We start from the raw sequence: 16,491 nt of genomic DNA, 5'->3' as shown, positions 1-16,491 counted from the left end.
CTATGGCCCCAGAGGCGAGTGGTGCGAGCACTGTGGCCCCAGAGGTGAGTGGTGCGAGTACTATGGCCCCAGAGGCGAGTGGTGCGAGCACTGTGGCCCCAGAGGTGAGTGGTGCGAGTACTATGGCCCCAGAGGCGAGTGGTGCGAGCACTGTGGCCCCAGAGGCCACAAACACTGCTGGAGACATCAGGTCCTCACGTGAAGTTGAGTGTGTGGGCGAGAGTGTTGAGGATGCTGACATCTAGACCAGAGTCCGCCTGGGCCGACCCGTTGGCCAGGTAACGCAGGCCGAAGAACGGCAAGTTGTTAAGTACTGCCACGACCAGCTGCCGCCCGTGCATGTCCTGGTACAGCGGCTCCACGGCGGGAAACAACTGACTGCTGAGCAGCTGCCTCGGGTCGAACCCCCTCAACTTCTTCTCATTCTTCAGGCCCACCTGTTGGTCCATCTTTTGGCCCACCTGTTGGCCCACCTGTTGGTCCACCTGGCGGTTCACCTCTTGGTCCACCTTTTGGCTCGCCTGTTGGTCCACCTGATGGTCCACCTTGCGGCGCACCTCGTGGTCCACCTTGCCGTCCACCAGCACCACGCCGCGTTCTTTAAACCTGTCGAAGAGGTCAGATATAAGAACCTGAATGGTTATAGGTTGTTTATAGTAGTGGGGGAAGAGGTTGATGACATTGTGGTGGTGACATTGTGGTGATGACATTGTGGTGGTGACATTGTGGTGATGACATTGTGGTGGTGACAGTGTGGTGATGACATTGTGGTGGTGACATTGTGGTGGTGACATTGTGGTGGTGACATTGTGGTGGTGACAGTGTGGTGATGGCATTGTGGTGGTGACAGTGTGGTGATGACATTGTGGTGGTGACATTGTGTTGGTGACATTGTGGTGGTGACATTGTGATGGTGACATTGTGGTGATGCCATTGTGGTGATGACATTGTGATGGTGACATTGTGGTGGTGACATTATGCTGGTGACATTGTGGTGGTGACATTGTGGTGGTGACATTGTGGTGGTGACATTGTGGTGGTGACATTGTGATGGTGACATTGTGGTGGTGACATTGTGGTGATGACATTATGCTGGTGACATTGTGGTGGTGACATTGTGGTGGTGACATTGTGGTGATGACATTGTGATGGTGACATAGTGGTGGTGACATTATGCTGGTGACATTGTGGTGATGACATTGTGGTGATGATATTGTGGTGATGACATTGTGGTGATGACATTGTGGTGATGATATTGTGGTGATGATATTGTGGTGGTGACATTGTGGTGATGACATTGTGGCGGTGACATTGTGGTGGTGACATTGTGGTGGTGACATTGTGGTGATGACATTGTGATGGTGACATTGTGGTGGTGACATTGTGGTGATGACATTGTGATGGTGACATTGTGGTGGTGACATTGTGGTGGTGACATTGTGGTGATGACATTGTGATGGTGACATTATGGTGGTGACATTGTGGTGATGACATTGTGATGGTGACATTGTGGTGGTGACATTGTGGTGGTGACATTGTGCTAGTGACATTGTGGTGGTGACATTGTGGTGGTGACATTGTGGTGGTGACATTGTAGTGATGACATTGTGATGGTGACATTGTGGTGGTGACATTGTGGTGATGACATTGTGATGGTGACATTGTGGTGATGCCATTGTGATGGTGACATTGTGTTAGTGACATTGTGGTGGTGACATTGTGGTGGTGACATTGTAGTGATGACATTGTGATGGTGACATTGTGGTGGTGACATTGTAGTGATGACATTGTGATGGTGACATTGTGGTGGTGACATTGTGGTGGTGACATTGTGGTGGTTACATTGTGGTGATGACATTGTGATGATGACATTGCTGTTGTGACATTGTGGTGATGACATTGTGGTGATGACATTGTGGTGATGATATTGTGGTGATGATATTGTGGTGATGACATTGTGGTGAAGACATTGTGGTGATGACATTGTGGTGATGACATTGTGATGATGACACTGTGATGATGACATTGTGGTGATGACATTGTGGTGATAACATTGTGGTGATGACATTGTGGTGATGACATTGTGGTGATGACATTGTGGTGATGACATTGTGATGATGACACTGTGATGATGACATTGAGGTGATGACATTGTGGTGATGACATTGTGATGATGACACTGTGATGATGACATTGTGGTGATGACATTGTGGTGATGACATTGTGGTGATGACATTGTGGTGATAACATTGTGGTGATGACATTGTGGTGGTGACATTGTGGTGATGACATTGTGGTGATAACATTGTGGTGATGACATTGTGGTGATAACATTGTGGTGATGACATTGTGGTGTTGACATTGTGGTGGTGGCATTGTGGTGGTGACATCGTGGTGATGACATTGTGGTGGTGACATTTGGGTGATGACATTGTGGTGGTGACATTGTGGTGATGACATTGTGGTGGTGACATTTGGGTGATGACATTGTGGTGGTGACATTGTGGTGGTGACATTGTGGTGTTGACATTGTGGTGGTGACATTGTGGTGGTGACATTGTGGTGATGACATTGTGGTGGTGACATTTGGGTGATGACATTGTGGTGATGACACTAGTGGGTCGTCGTCCAACTGGACTAGGGAGCCGTCGTTCTGATGGACTAGTGAGTTGTCACCCTGCTGGACTAGTGGGCCGTTGTCCAACTAGACTAGTGAGTCGTCGCCCTGCTGGACTAGAGGGTCGTCGCCCTGCTGGACTAGTGAGTCGTCGCCCAGCTTGACTAGTGGGTCCTCGTCCAATTAGACTACATAGTCGTCGTCCAACTGGACTAGTGAGTCGTCTCCCAGCTGGACTAGTGAGTCGTCGACCTGATGGACTATTGGGTCGTCGTTCAACTGGGCTAGTGGGTCGTCATCCAACTGGACAATTGAGTCGTCTTCCAACTGAACTAGTGAGTCGTCTCCATGCTGGACTAGTGGGTCGTCGTCCAACTGGACTAGTGAGTCGTCACCCTGCTGGACTAGTAGGTCGTCGTCTAACTGGACTGGTGAGTCGCCACCCTGCTGGATTAGTGAGTCGTCGTCCAACTGGACTAGTGTGTCGTCGCCCTGGTGGACTAGTGAGTCGTCGCCCTGCTAGACTAGTGAGTCGTCGCCCTGCTGGACTAGTGTGTCGTCGTACAACTGAACTAGTGAGTAGTCTCCCTGCTGGACTAGTGAGTCGTCGCCCTGCTGTACTAGTGAGTCGTCGCCCTGCTGGACTAGTGAGCCGTCGTCCAACTGAACAAGTGAGTCGTCTCCCTGCTGGACTAGAGAGTCGTCGTCCAACTAAACTAGTGGGTAGTCGTCCATCTGGAATAGTGAGTCATCGCCCTGCTGGACTAGTGAGTCGTCGCCCTGCTGCACTAGAGAGTCGTCGCCCTGCTAGACTAGTGGTCCGTCGTCCAACTGGACTCGTGGGTCGTCGTCCAACTGGATCAGTGAGTCGTCGTCCAACTGGACTAGTGAGTCATCACCCTGCTGGACTAGTGAGTCGTCGTCCAACTTTACTAGTATATCGGCGCCCTGCTGGACTAGTGAATCGTCGCTCTGCTGGACTAGTGAGTCGTCGCCCTGCTGGACTAGTGAGTCGTCGTCCAACTGGATTAATGAGTCGTCGTCCAACTGGATTAGTGAGTCGTCGTCCAACTGGACTGGTGAGTCATCAACATGCTGGAAAAGTGAGTCGTCGTCCAACTGGGCTAGTGAGTCTTCGTCGAACTAGACTAGTTAGTCATCGTCCAACTGGACTAGTGGATCGTCGTCCAGCTGGACTAGTGAGTCGTGGTCCAACTTTATTGGTGTGTCGTCGCCCTGCTGGACTATTGGGTTGTCTCCCTGCTGGACTAGTGAGTCGTCGCCCTGCTGAACTAGTGAGTCGTCGCCCTGCTGCATTAGTAGGTCGTCGCCCTACTAGACTAGTGTGTCGTCGTCGAACTGGACTAATGAGCTGTCATCCTGCTGGACTAGTGAGTCGTCGCCCTGCTGGACTAGTGAGTCGTCGTCCAACTAGACTAGTGAGTCGTCGCCCTGCTCGACTAGTGACTCATCGTCCGACTGGACAAAGAGTCGTCGCCCTGCTGGACTAGTGGGTCGTTGTCCAACAGGACAAGTGAGTCGTCGCCCTGCTGGACTAGTGTGTCGTCGCCCTGCTGGAATAGTGAGTCGTCGCCCTGCTGGACTAGTGAGTCGTCGTCCAATTGGACTAGTGAGTCGTCGCCCTGCTGGACTAGTGTGTCGTCGCCCAGCTGGACTAGTGGGTCGTTGTCCAACTGGACTAGTGAGTCGTCGCCCTGCTGGACTAGTGTGTCGTCGCCCTGCTGGAATAGTGAGTCGTCGCCCTGCTGGACTAGTGAGTCGTCGTCCAACTGGACTAGTGAGTCGTTGTCCTGTTAGACTAGTGTGTCGGTGTCCTGCTGGACTGGTGAGTCGTCGCCCTGTTGGACTAGAGAGTCGTCGTCCAACTGGACTAGTGAGCCGTTGCCCTGTTAGACTAATGTGTCGATGTCCTGCTGGAATAGTGAGTCATCGCCCTGTTGGACTAGTAGGTCGTCGTGTAACTGGATTAGTGTGTCGTCGCCCTGCTAGACTAGTGAGTCGTCGCCCTGCTGGACTAGTGAGTCGTCGCCCTGCTGGACTAGTGTGTCGCAACTTTTCTGGACTAGTGAGTCGTCGCCCTGCTCGACTAGTGTGTCGTCGTCCAACCGAACTAGTGAGTAGTCTCCCTGCTTGATTAGTGAGTCGTCGCCCTGCTGTACTTGTGAGTCGTCGCCTTGCTGGACTAGTGAGTCGTCGTTCAACTGGACAAGTGAGTTGTCTCCCTGCTGGACTAGTGAGTCGCCGTCCAACTAAACAAGTGGGTAGTCGTCCATCTGGACTAGTGAGTCATCGCCCTGCTGGACTAGTGAGTCGTCGCCCTGCTGGACTAGAGAGTCGTCGCCCTGCTAGACTAATAGGTCGTCGTCCAACAGGACTAGTGGGTCGTCGTCCAACTGGATCAGTGAGTCGTCGTCCAACTGGAATAGTGAGTCATCACCCTGCTGGACTAGTGAGTCGTCGTCCAACTGGACTAGTGGGTCGTCGTCCAACCGGATCAGTGAGCCGTCTTCCAACTGGACTAGTGTGTCATCACCCTGCTGGACTAGTGAGTCGTCGTCCAACTTTACTAGTGTGTCATCACCCTGCTGGACTAGTGAGTCGTCGTCCAACTTTACTAGTGTGTCGGTGTCCTGCTGGACTAGTGTATCGTCGCCCTGCTGGACTAGTGAATCGTTGCCCTGCTAGACTAGTGAGCCTTCATCCTGTTGGACTACTGAGTCGTCGCCCTGCTGGACTAGTGTGTCGTCGCCCCGCAGGTCTAGTGAGTCGTCACCCTGCTGGACTAGTGTGTGGTCGCCCTGCTGAACCAGTGAGTCGTCGCCCTGCTAGACTAGAGAGTCGTTGCCCTGCTTGACTAGTGAGTCGTCGCCCTGCTGGACTAGTGAGTCGTCGTCCAACTGGAATAATGGGTCGTCGTTCAACTGGACTAGTGGGTCGTCATCCAACTGGACAATTGAGTCGTCGTCCAACTGAACTAGCGAGTCGTCGCCCTGCTTGACTAGTGAGTCGTCGTCCGACTGGACTAGTGAGTCGTCTCTCTGCTGAACTCGTGGGTCGTCGTGCAACTGGACTAATGAGTCGTCGCCCTGCTGGACTAGTAGGTCGTCGTCTAATTGGACTAGTGAGTCGACACCCTGCTGGATTAGTGAGTCGTCGTCCAACTGGACTAGTGTGTCGATCGTCGCCCTGCTGGACTAGTGTGTCGTCGCCCTGCTGGACTAGTGAGTCGTTGCCCTGCTGGACTAGTGTGTCGTCGTCCAACTGAACTAGTGAGTAGTCTCCCTGCTTGATTAGTGAGTCGTCGCCCTGGTGGACTAGTGTCGTCGCCCTGCTGGACTAGTGTGACGTCGTCCAACTGGAATAGTGTGTCGTCGTCCACCTGGAATAGTGAGTCGTCTCCCTGCTTGACTATTGAGTCGTCGCTGTGCTGGACTAGTGCGTCGTCGTCCAACTGGACTAGTGAGTCGTCGCCCGGCTGGACTAGTGAGTTGTCGTGCAACTGAACTAGTGAGTCATCGTCCAATTAGACTAGTAAGTCGTCGCACCTCTGGACTAGAGTGTCGTCGCCCTGCTGGACTAGAGAGTCGTCGCCCTGCTGGACTAGTGAATCGTCGTCCAACTAGACTAGTGAGTCGTAGTTCAACTGGACTAGTGGGTCGTCATCCAACTGGACTAATGAATCGTCGCGCTGCTGGACTAGTGAGTCGTCGTCCAACTGGACTAGTGAGTCGTCGTCCAACTAGACTAGTGTGTTGTCGTCCAACTGAACTAGTGAGTCGTCTCCCTGCTGGAATAGTGGGTCGTCGTCCAACTGGACTAGGGATTCGTCGCCCTGCTGGACTTGTGTGTCGTCGCCCTGCTAGACTAGACGGTCGTCGCCCTGCTGCACTAGTAGGTCGTCGTCCAACTGAACTAGTGAGTCATTGCCCTGCTGGACTAGTGAGTCATTGCCCTGCTGGACTAGTGAGTCGTTGCCCTACTGGACTAGTGAGTCGTCGTCCTGCTAGACTAGTGGATCGTCGTCCAACTGGACTAGTGAGTCGTCGTCCAACTGGACTAGTGAGTCGTCGCTCTGCTAGACTAGTGGGTCGTCGCCCTGCTGGGCAAGTGAGTCTTCGTCCAACTGGAGTAGTGCGTCGCCTCCCTGCTGGATTAGTGAGTCGTCGCCCTGCTGGACTAGTGTGTCGTCACCCTGCTGGACTAGTGAGTCGTCGTCCAACTGGACTAGTGAGTCGTTGCCCTGTTAGACTAATGTGTTGGTGTCCTGCTGGAATAGTGAGTCGTCGCCCTGTTGGACTAGTAGGTCGTCGTGTAACTCGACTAGTGTGTCGTCGCCCTGCTAGACTAGTGAGTCGTCGCCCTGCTGGACTAGTGAGTCGTCGCCCTGCTGGACTAGTGTGTCGCAACTTTGCTGAACTAGTGAGTCGTCGCCCTGCTGGACTAGTGTGTCGTCGTCCAACCGAACTAGTGAGTAGTCTCCCTGCTTGATTAGTGAGTCGTCGCCCTGCTGTACTAGTGAGTCGTCGCCCTGCTGGACTAGTGAGCCGTCGTCCAACTGGACAAGTGAGTCGTCTCCCTGCTGGACTAGTGAGTAGCCGTCCAACTAAACAAGTGGGTAGTCGTCCATCTGGACTAGTGAGTCATCGCCCTGCTGGACTAGTGAGTCGTCGCCCTGCTGGACTAGAGAGTCGTCGCCCTGCTAGACTAATTGGTCGTCGTCCAACTGGAATAGTGGGTCGTCGTCCAACTGGATCAGTGAGTCGTCGTCCAACTGGACTAGTGAGTCATCACCCTGCTGGACTAGTAAGTCGTCGTCTAATTGGACTAGTGGGTCGTCGTCCAACCGGATCAGTGAGTCGTCGTCCAACTGGACTAGTGTGTCATCAGCCTGCTGGACTAGTGAGTCGGCGTCCAACTTTAGTAGTGTGTCATCACCCTGCTGGATTAGTGAGTCGTCGTCCAACTTTACTAGTGTGTCGGTGTTCTGCTGGACTAGTGTATCGTTGCCCTCCTGGACTAGTGTATCGTTGCCCTGCTGGACTAGTGCGTCTTCATCCTGTTGGACTACTGAGTCGTCGCCCTGCTGGACTAGTGTGTCGTCGCCCCGCTGGTCTAGTGAGTCGTCACCCTGCTGGACTAGTGTGTGGTCGCCCTGCTGAACCAGTGAGTCGTCGCCCTGCTAGACTAGAGAGTCGTTGCCCTGCTTGACTAGTGAGTCGTCGCCCTCCTGGACTAGTCCGTCGTCGTCCAACTGGACTAATGGGTCGTCGTTCAACTGGACTAATGGGTCGTCATCCAACTGGACAATTGAGTTGTCGTCCAACTGAACTAGCGAGTCGTCGCCCTGCTTGACTAGTGAGTCGTCGTCCGACTGGACTAGTGAGTCGTCTCTCTGCTGAACTCGTGGGTCGTCGTGCAACTGGACTAATGAGTCGTCGCCCTGCTGGACTAGTAGGTCGTCGTCTAATTGGACTAGTGAGTCGACACCCTGCTGGATTAGTGAGTCATCGTCCAACTGGACTAGTGTGTCGACCGTCGCCCTGCTGGACTAGTGTGTCGTCGCCCTGCTGGACTAGTGAGTCGTTGCCCTGCTGGACTAGTGTGTCGTCGTCCAACTGAACTAGTGAGTCGTCTCCCTGCTTGACTATTGAGTCGTCGCTGTGCTGGACTAGTGCGTCGTCGTCCAACTGGACTAGTGAGTCGTCGCCAGGCTGGACTAGTGAGTTGTCGTGCAACTGAACTAGTGAGTCATCGTCCAATTAGACTAGTAAGTCGTCGCACTTCTGGACTAGAGTGTCGTCGCCCTGCTGGACTAGAGAGTCGTTGCCCTGCTGGACTAGTGAATCGTCGTCCAACTAGACTAGTCGGTCGTAGTTCAACTGGACTAGTGGGTCGTCATCCAACTGGATTATTGAATCGTCGTCTAACTGAACTAGTGAGTCGTCGCGCTGCTGGACTAGTGAGTCGTCGTCCAACTGTACTATTGAATCGTCGTCCAACTAGACTAGTGTGTTGTCGTCCAATTGAACTAGTGAGTCGTCTCCCTGCTGGAATAGTGGGTCGTCGTCCAACTGGACTAGGGATTCGTCGCCCTGCTGGAATTGTGAGTCGTCGCCCTGCTAGACTAGAGGGTCGTCGCCCTGCTGCACTAGTAGGTCTTCGTCCAACTGAACTAGTGAGTCATTGCCCTGCTGGACTAGTGAGTCGTAGCCCTGCTGGACTAGTGAGTCGTCGCCCTGCTAGACTAGTGGGTCGTCGTCCAACTGGACTAGTGAGTCGTCTTCCAACTGGACTAGTGAGTCGTCGCTCTGCTAGACTAGTGGGTCGTCGCCCTGCTGGGCAAGTGAGTCTTCGTCCAACTGGAGTAGTGTGTCGTCTCCCTGCTGGATTAGTGAGTCGTCGCCCTGCTGGACTAGTGTGTCGTCACCCTGCTGGACTAATGAGTCGTCGCCCTGCTGGACTACTGAGTTGTCGTCTAACTGGACTAGTGGGTCGTCGTTCACCTGGTCTAGTGGGTCGTCATCCGTCAATTGAGTCGTCGTTTAACTGGACAAGTGAGTCGTCGCCCTGCTGGACTAGTGAGTCGTCGTCCAATTGGACTAGTGAGTCGTTGCACTGCTGGACTAGTGAGTCGTCGCCCTGCTGGACTAGTGTGTCGTCGTCCAACTGGACTAGTGAGTCCTCTCCCTGCTGAACTAGTGAGTCGTCGTCCTGCAGAACTAGTGAGTCGTCGCACTGGTGAAGTAGTGTGTTGACGTGCAACTGAACTAGTGAGTCATCGCCCTGCTGGATTAGTGAGTCGTCGCCTTGCTAGACTAGTGTGTCGTCGTTCAACTGGACTAGTGTGTCGTCGTCCAACTGGACGAGTGAGTCGTCACCTTCTGGGCTAGTGTATCGTCGCCCTGCTGGACTAGTGTGTCGTAACCCTGCTAGACAAGTGAGTCTTCACCATTCTGGAATAGTGTGTTGTCGCCCAGCTGAACCAGTGAGCCGTCGCCCTGCTGGACTAGAGAGTCGTCGCCCTGCTGGACTAGTGAGTCATCGCCCTGCTGGACTAGTGAGTCGTCACCCTGCTGGACTTGAGAGTCGTCGCCCTGCTGGACTACTGAGTTGTCGTCTAACTGGACTAGTGGGTCGTCGTTCAACTGGACTAGAGGGTCGTCATCCAACTGGACTATTTAGTCGTCGTCGTGCTGGACTAGAGAGTCGTTGTCCAACTTGACTAGCGAGTCGTCGCCCTGCTTGACTAGTGAGTTGTCGTCCAAGTGAACTAGTGTGTCGTCGTCCAACTGGACTTTTGAGTCGTCGCCCTGCTGGACTAGTATGTGGTCACCCTGCTGGAATAGTGAGTCGTCGCCCTGCTGGACTAGTATGTGGTCACCCTGCTGGAATAGTGAGTCGTCGCCCTGCTTTACTACTGAGTCGTCGTCTAACTGGACTAGTGGGTCGTCGTTCAACTGGACTTGTGGGTCGTCATCCAACTGGACTATTGAGTCGTCGTCTAACTGGACTAGTGAGTCGTCGCCCTGCTGGACTAGTGTGTCGTCGTCCAACTGAACTAGTGAGTAGTCTCCCTGCTTGATTAGTGAGTCGTCGCCCTGCTGGACTAGTGTCGTCGCCCTGCTGGACTAGTGTGACGTCGTCCAACAGGAATAGTGTGTCGTCGTCCACCTGGAATAGTGAGTCGTCTCCCTGCTTGACTATTGAGTCGTCGCTGTGCTGGACTAGTGCGTCGTCGTCCAACTGGACTAGTGAGTCGTCGCCAGGCTGGACTAGTGAGTTGTCGTGCAACTGAACTAGTGAGTCATCGTCCAATTAGACTAGTAAGTCGTCGCACTTCTGGACTAGAGTGTCGTCGCCCTGCTGGACTACAGAGTCGTCGCCCTGCTGGACTAGTGAATCGTCGTCCAACTAGACTAGTGGGTCGTAGTTCAACTGGACTAGTGGGTCGTCATCCAACTGGATTATTGAATCGTCGTCTAACTGAACTAGTGAGTCGTCGCGCTGCTGGACTAGTGAGTCGTCGTCCAACTGTACTAGTGAGTCGTCGTCAAACTAGACTAGTGTGTTGTCGTCCAACTGAACTAGTGAGTCGTCTCCCTGCTGGAATAGTGGGTCGTCGTCCAACTGGACTAGGGATTCGTCGCCCTGCTGGACTTGTGAGTCGTCGCCCTGCTAGACTAGAGGGTCGTCGCCCTGCTGCACTAGTAGGTCGTCGTCCAACTGAACTAGTGAGTCATTGCCCTGCTGGACTAGTGAGTCGTTGCCCTGCTGGACTAGTGAGTCGTCGCCCTGCTAGACTAGTGGGTCGTCGTCCAACTGGACTAGTGAGTCGTCGTCCAACTGGACTAGTGAGTCGTCGCTCTGCTAGACTTGTGGGTCGTCGCCCTGCTGGGCAAGTGAGTCTTCGTCCAACTGGAGTAGTGTGTCGTCTCCCTGCTGGATTAGTGAGTCGTCACCCTGCTGGACTAGTGTGTCGTCACCCTGCTAGGCTAGTGAGTCGTCACCCTGCTTAACTAGTAATTGTTCGTCCAAGTGAACTAATGTGTCGTTGTCCAACTGGACTAGTGAGTCTTCGCTTAGCTGGACTACTGTGTCGTCGTCCAACTGGACTAGTGAGTCGTCGCACTGGTGAAGTAGTGTGTTGGCGTGCAACTGAACTAGTGAGTCATCGCTCTGCTGGATTAGTGAGTCGTCGCCCTGCTGGACTTGTGAGTCGTCGCCCTGCTGGACTACTGAGTTGTCGTCTAACTGGACTAGTGGGTCGTCGTTCAACTGGACTAGAGGGTCGTCATCCAACTGGACTATTGAGTCGTCGTCGTGCTGGACTATTGAGTCGTCGTCGTGCTGGACTAGAGAGTCGTTGTCCAACTGGACTAGTGAGTAGTCGTCCAACTGGACTAGTGAGTCGTCTCAATGCTGGACTAGTGGGTCGTCGTCTAAATGGACTAGGAAGTCGTCTCCCTTCTGGACTAGTGAGTCGTCACCATGCTAGATTAGTGGGTTGTTGCCCTGCTGGACTATTGGGTCTTCGTCCAACTAGACTAGTGTGTCGTCGCTCTGCTGCACTAGTGAGTCGTCGCCCTGCTGGACTAGTGTGTCGTCACCCTGCTAGACTAGTGGGTCGTCGTCCAACTGAACTAGTGTGTCGTCGTCCAACTGGACTAGTGAGTCGTCGCCCTGCTGGACTAGTGTGACGTCGTCCAAATGAACTAGTGAGTCATCGTCCAACTGGACTAGTAAGTCGTCGCCCTGCTGGACTAGAGAGTCGTCGCCCTGCTGGACTAGGGAGTCGTCGTCCAACTGGACTAGTGGGTCGTCGTTCAACTAGACTAGTGGGTCGTCATCCAACTGGACTATTGAGTCGTCGTCTAACTGAACTAGTGAGTCGTCGCGCTGCTGGACTAGTGAGTCGTCGTCCAAATGGACTAGTGAGTCGTCGTCCAACTAGACTAGTGTGTTGTCGTCCAACTGAACTAGTGAGTCGTCGCCCTGCTGGACTAGTGTATCGTCGCCCTGCTGGACTAGTGAGTCGTCGCCCTGCTGGACTAGTGAGTCGTCACCCTGCTGGACTAGTGTATCGTCGCCCTGCTGGATTACTGAGTCGTCATCCTGTTGGACTACTGAGTAGTCGCCCTGCTGGACTAGTGTGTCGTCGCCGTGCTGGACTAGTGAGTCGTCGTCCAATTCGACTAGTGAGTCGTCGCCCTGCTAGACCAGTGAGTCGTCGCCCTGCTGGATTAGTGTGTCGTCGCCCTGCTGGACAAGAGAGTCGCCGCCCTGCTGGACTAGTGAGTCGTCGTTCAACTAGATTAGTAGGTCGTCGTTCAACTGGACTATTGGGTCGTCATCCAACTGGACTATTGAGTCGTCGTCTAACTCGAATTAGTGAGTCGTCGGGCTGCTGAACTAGTGAGTCGTCGTCCAACTGGACTAGTGAGTCGTCGCCCTGCTAGACTAGAGGGTCGTCGCCCTGCTGCACTAGTGTGTTGTCGTCCAACTGAACTAGTGAGTCGTCTCCCTGCTGGATTAGTGGGTCGTCGTCCAATTGGATTAGGGAGTCGTCGCCCTGCTGGACTAGTGAGTCGTCGCCCTGCTAGACTAGAGGGTCGTCGCCCTGCTGCACTAGTGGGTCGTCGTCCAACTGGACTAGTGAGTCATCGCCTTGCCGGACTAGTGAGTCGTCGCCCTGCTAGACTAGTGGGTCGTCGCCCTGCTGGGCAAGTGAGTCGTCGTCCAACTGGAGTAGTGAGTCGTCGTCCAACTGGAATAGTAAGTCGTCGCTCTGCTAGACTAGTGGGTCGTCGCCCTGCTGGGCAAGTGAGTCGTCGTCCAACTGGACTAGTGAGTCGTCGTCTAACTGGAGTAGTGAGTCGTCTCCCTGCTGGATTAGTGAGTCGTCGCCCTGCTGGACTAGTGAGTCGTCGTCCAACTTGACTAGCGAGTCGTCGCCCTGCTTGACTAGTGAGTTGTCGTCCAAGTGAACTAGTGTGTCGTCGTCCAACTGGACTTTTGAGTCGTCGCCCTGCTGGACTAGTGTGTGGTCACCCTGCTGGAATAGTGAGTCGTCGCCCTGCTGGACTACTGAGTCGTCGTCTAACTGGACTAGTGGGTCGTCGTTCAACTGGACTTGTGGGTCGTCATCCAACTGGACTATTGAATCGTCGTCTAACTGGACTAGTGAGTCGTCGCCCTGCTGGACTAGTGAGTCGTCGTCCAACTGGACTAGTGAGTCGTCGCCCTGCTGGACTAGTGGGTCGTCGTCCAACTGGACTAGTGGGTTGTTGCCCTGCTGGACTAGAGGGTCGTCGTCCAACTAGACTAGTGAGTCGTCACTCTTCTGCTCTAGTGAGTCTTCGCCCTGCTGGACTAGTGGGTCGTCGTCCAACTGGACTAGTGAGTCGTCGCCCTGCTGGACTAGTGGGTCGTCGTCCAACTGGACTAGTGGGTTGTTGCCCTGCTGGACTAGTGGGTCGTCGTCCAACTAGACTAGTGAGACGTCACTCTTCTGCTCTAGTAAGTCTTCGCCCTGCTGGACTAGTGTGTCGTCGCCCTCCTAGACTAGTGGGTCGTCGTCCAACTGGACTAATGAGTCGTCGCCCTGCTGGACTAGTGAATCGTCGCACTGCTAGACTAGTGGGTCGTCGCTCTGCTGTACTAGTGAGTCGTCGTCCAACTGGACTAGTGTGTCGTCGTCCAACTGGACTAGTGTGTCATCGTCCAACTGGGCTAGTGAGTCGTCTCCCTGCTTGACTAGTGAGTAGTCAACCTGCTGGACTAGTGAGTCGTCATCCAACTGGACTATTGAGTCGTCGTCGTGCTGGACTAGAGAGTCGTTGTCCAACTGGACTAGTGAGTCGTCTCCCTGCTGGACTAGTGGGTCGTCGTCTAAATGGACTAGGAAGTCGTCTCCCTTCTGGACTAGTGAGTCGTCACCATGCTAGATTAGTGGGTTGTTGCCCTGCTGGACTATTGGGTCTTCGTCCAACTAGACTAGTGTGTCGTCGCTCTGCTGCACTAGTGAGTCGTCGCCCTGCTGGACTAGTGTGTCGTCGCCCTGCTAGACTAGTGGGTCGTCGTCCAACTAAACTACTGTGTCGTCGTCCAATTGGACTAGTGAGTCGTCGCCCTGCTGGACTAGTGTGACGTCGTCCAAATGAACTAGTGACTCATCGTCCAACTGGACTAGTAAGTCGTCGCCCTGCTGGACTAGGGAGTCGTCGTCCAACTGGACTAGTGGGTCGTCGTTCAACTAGACTAGTGGGTCGTCATCAAACTGGACTATTGAGTCGTCGTCTAACTGAACTAGTGAGTCGTCACCCTGCTGGACTAGTGTATCGTCGCCCTGCTTGATTACTGAGTCGTCAACCTGTTGGACTAATGAGTCGTCGCCCTGCTGGACTAGTATGTCGTCGTCCAATTCGACTAGTGAGTCGTCGCCCTGCTAAACCAGTGAGTCTTCGCCCTGCTGGATTAGTGTGTCGTCGCCCTGCTAGACAAGAGAGTCGTCGCACTGCTGGACTAGTGAGTCGTCGTTCAACTGGATTAGTGGGTCGTCGTTCAACTGGACTAGTGGGTCGTCATCCAACTGGACTATTGAGTCGTCGTCTAACTGAATTAGTGAGTCGTCGGGCTGCTGTACTAGTGAGTCGTCGTCCAACTGGACTAGTGAGTCGTCGCCCTGCTAGACTAGAGGGTCGTCGCCCTGCTGCACTAGTGTGTTGTCGTCCAACTGAACTAGTGAGTCGTCTCCCTGCTGGATTAGTGGGTTGTCGTCCAATTGGACTAGGGAGTCGTCGCCCTGCTAGACTAGTGAGTCGTCGCCCTGCTAGACTAGAGGGTCGTCGCCCTGCTGCACTAGTGGGTCGTCGTCCAACTGGACTAGTGAGTCATCGCCTTGCCGGACTAGTGAGTCGTCGCCCTGCTAGACTAGTGGGTCGTCGTCCTGCTGGGCAAGTGAGTCGTCGTCCAACTGGAGTAGTGAGTCGTCGTCCAACTGGAATAGTAAGTCGTCGCTCTGCTAGACTAGTGGGTCGTCGCCCTGCTGGGCAAGTGAGTCGTCGTCCAACTGGACTAGTGAGTCGTCGTCTAACTGGAGTAGTGAGTCGTCTCCCTGCTGGATTAGTGAGTCGTCGCCCTACTGGACTAGTGAGTCGTCGTCCAACTTGACTAGCGAGTCGTCGCCCTGCTTGACTAGTGAGTTGTCGTCCAAGTGAACTAGTGTGTCGTCGTCCAACTGGACTTTTGAGTCGTCGCCCTGCTGGATTATTGTGTGGTCACCCTGCTGGAATAGTGAATCGTCGCCCTGCTGGACTACTGAGTCGTCGTCTAACTGGACTAATGGGTCGTCGTTCAACTGGACTTGTGGGTCGTCATCCAACTGGACTATTGAGTCGTCGTCTAACTGGACTAGAGAGTCGTCGCCCTGCTGGACTAGTGAGTCGTCGTCCAACTTGACTAGTGAGTCGTCGCCCTGTTGGACTAGTGGGTCGTCGTCCAATTTGACTAGTGGGTTGTTGCCCTGCTGGACTAGTGGGTCGTCGTCCAAATAGACTAGTGAGTCGTCGCTCTTCTGCTCTAGTGAGTTTTCGCCCTGCTGGAATAGTGTGTCGTCGCCCTCCTAGACTAGTGGGTCGTGGTCCAACTGGACTAATGAGTCGTCGCCCTGCTGGACTAGTGAATCGTCGCTCTGCTAGACTAGTGAGTCGTCGCTCTGCTGGACTAGTGAGTCGTCGTCCAACAGGACTAGTGTGTCGTCGTCCAACTGGACTAGTGTGTCATCGTCCAACTGGGCTAGTGAGTCGTCTCCCTGCTGGACTAGTGAGTCGTCGTCCAACTGGACTAGTGGGTCGTCGCCCTGCTTGACTAGTGAGTCGTTGTCCGACTGGACTAGTGCGTCGTCGTCCAACTGGACAAGTGAGTCATCGTCCAACTGGACTAGTGGGTCGCCGCCCTCCTGGACTAGTGAGACGTCGAAATGCTAGATTAGTGGGTCGTCGCCCTGCTAGACTAGTGGGTCGTCGTCCTTCTGGACTAGTGAGTCGTCGCCCTGCTAGACTAGTGGGTCGCCGCCCTCCTGGACTAGTGAGACGTCGTCATGCTAGATTAGTGGGTCGTCGCCCTGCTAGACTAGTGGGTCGTCGTCCTTCTGGACTAGTGAGTCGTCACCCTGCTAGACTAGTGGGTTGTCGTCCAACTGAACTAGTGAGTTGTCGCCCTGCTGGACTAGTGTGTCGTCGCCTTGCTGGACTAGTGGGTCGTCGTCCAACTGGACTAGTGAGCCGTCGCCTTGCTGGACTAGTGGTTCTTCGTCCAACTGCATTAGTGAGTCGTCTCCCTGCTTGACTAGGGGG

At 54.0% G+C, this 16,491-nt stretch overlaps 2 protein-coding genes across 2 annotated transcripts; both read right to left on the bottom strand.

Moving 5' to 3' along the window:
- Positions 1 to 194: 194 nt before the first annotated feature.
- On the bottom strand, positions 195 to 9,590 carry LOC138366701 (S-antigen protein-like). Its single transcript, XM_069327970.1, has 7 exons — positions 9,564 to 9,590; positions 7,838 to 8,126; positions 5,901 to 6,142; positions 5,484 to 5,772; positions 4,098 to 4,412; positions 3,450 to 3,693; positions 195 to 606 (listed from the first exon to the last, which is right to left on the bottom strand). The coding sequence occupies exons 1-7, from the start codon at positions 9,588 to 9,590 to the stop codon at positions 195 to 197; spliced, it is 1,818 nt and encodes a 605-aa protein (XP_069184071.1).
- Positions 9,591 to 9,816: 226 nt separating this feature from the next.
- LOC138366700 (midasin-like) lies at positions 9,817 to 16,460 on the bottom strand. Its single transcript, XM_069327969.1, has 6 exons — positions 16,317 to 16,460; positions 15,285 to 15,731; positions 13,797 to 14,078; positions 12,947 to 13,427; positions 11,146 to 11,514; positions 9,817 to 10,196 (listed from the first exon to the last, which is right to left on the bottom strand). Exons 1-6 carry the CDS (start codon positions 16,458 to 16,460, stop codon positions 9,817 to 9,819), a joined length of 2,103 nt encoding a protein of 700 aa, XP_069184070.1.
- Positions 16,461 to 16,491: the final 31 nt, after the last annotated feature.

The sequence above is a fragment of the Procambarus clarkii genome, chromosome 20 (genome assembly GCF_040958095.1).
Source record: "Procambarus clarkii isolate CNS0578487 chromosome 20, FALCON_Pclarkii_2.0, whole genome shotgun sequence".
NCBI classification, from domain to species: domain Eukaryota; kingdom Metazoa; phylum Arthropoda; class Malacostraca; order Decapoda; family Cambaridae; genus Procambarus; species Procambarus clarkii.
The sequence above is the reverse complement of the archived record's forward strand: the minus strand, read 5'-3'. Positions and strand labels throughout refer to the sequence as shown.

What these genes read in the sequence shown, in the direction of transcription:
- LOC138366700 (XM_069327969.1), bottom strand. Translation starts at nt 16,460, where the DNA reads ATGCAGTTGGACGAAGAACCACTAGTCCAGCAAGGCGACGGCTCACTA. An exon ending in AGTTGGACGACGACTCACTA is followed by an intron (nt 14,079 to 15,284) that starts GTCCAGTAGGGC and finishes CCACTAATCTAG; the next exon opens with CATGGTGACGACTCACTAGT. An exon ending in AGTTGGACGACGACTCACTA is followed by an intron (nt 13,428 to 13,796) that starts GTACAGCAGAGC and finishes CTAGTCCAGCAG; the next exon opens with GGCAACAACCCACTAGTCCA.
- LOC138366701 (XM_069327970.1), bottom strand. Translation starts at nt 9,590, where the DNA reads ATGGTGAAGACTCACTTGTCTAGCAGG. An exon ending in AGACTCACTTGTCTAGCAGG is followed by an intron (nt 8,127 to 9,563) that starts GTTACGACACAC and finishes CTAATCCAGCAG; the next exon opens with GGTGTCGACTCACTAGTCCA. An exon ending in GACGACGACCCACGAGTCCA is followed by an intron (nt 607 to 3,449) that starts GTTGGACGACGG and finishes CCTCTTCGACAG; the next exon opens with GTTTAAAGAACGCGGCGTGG.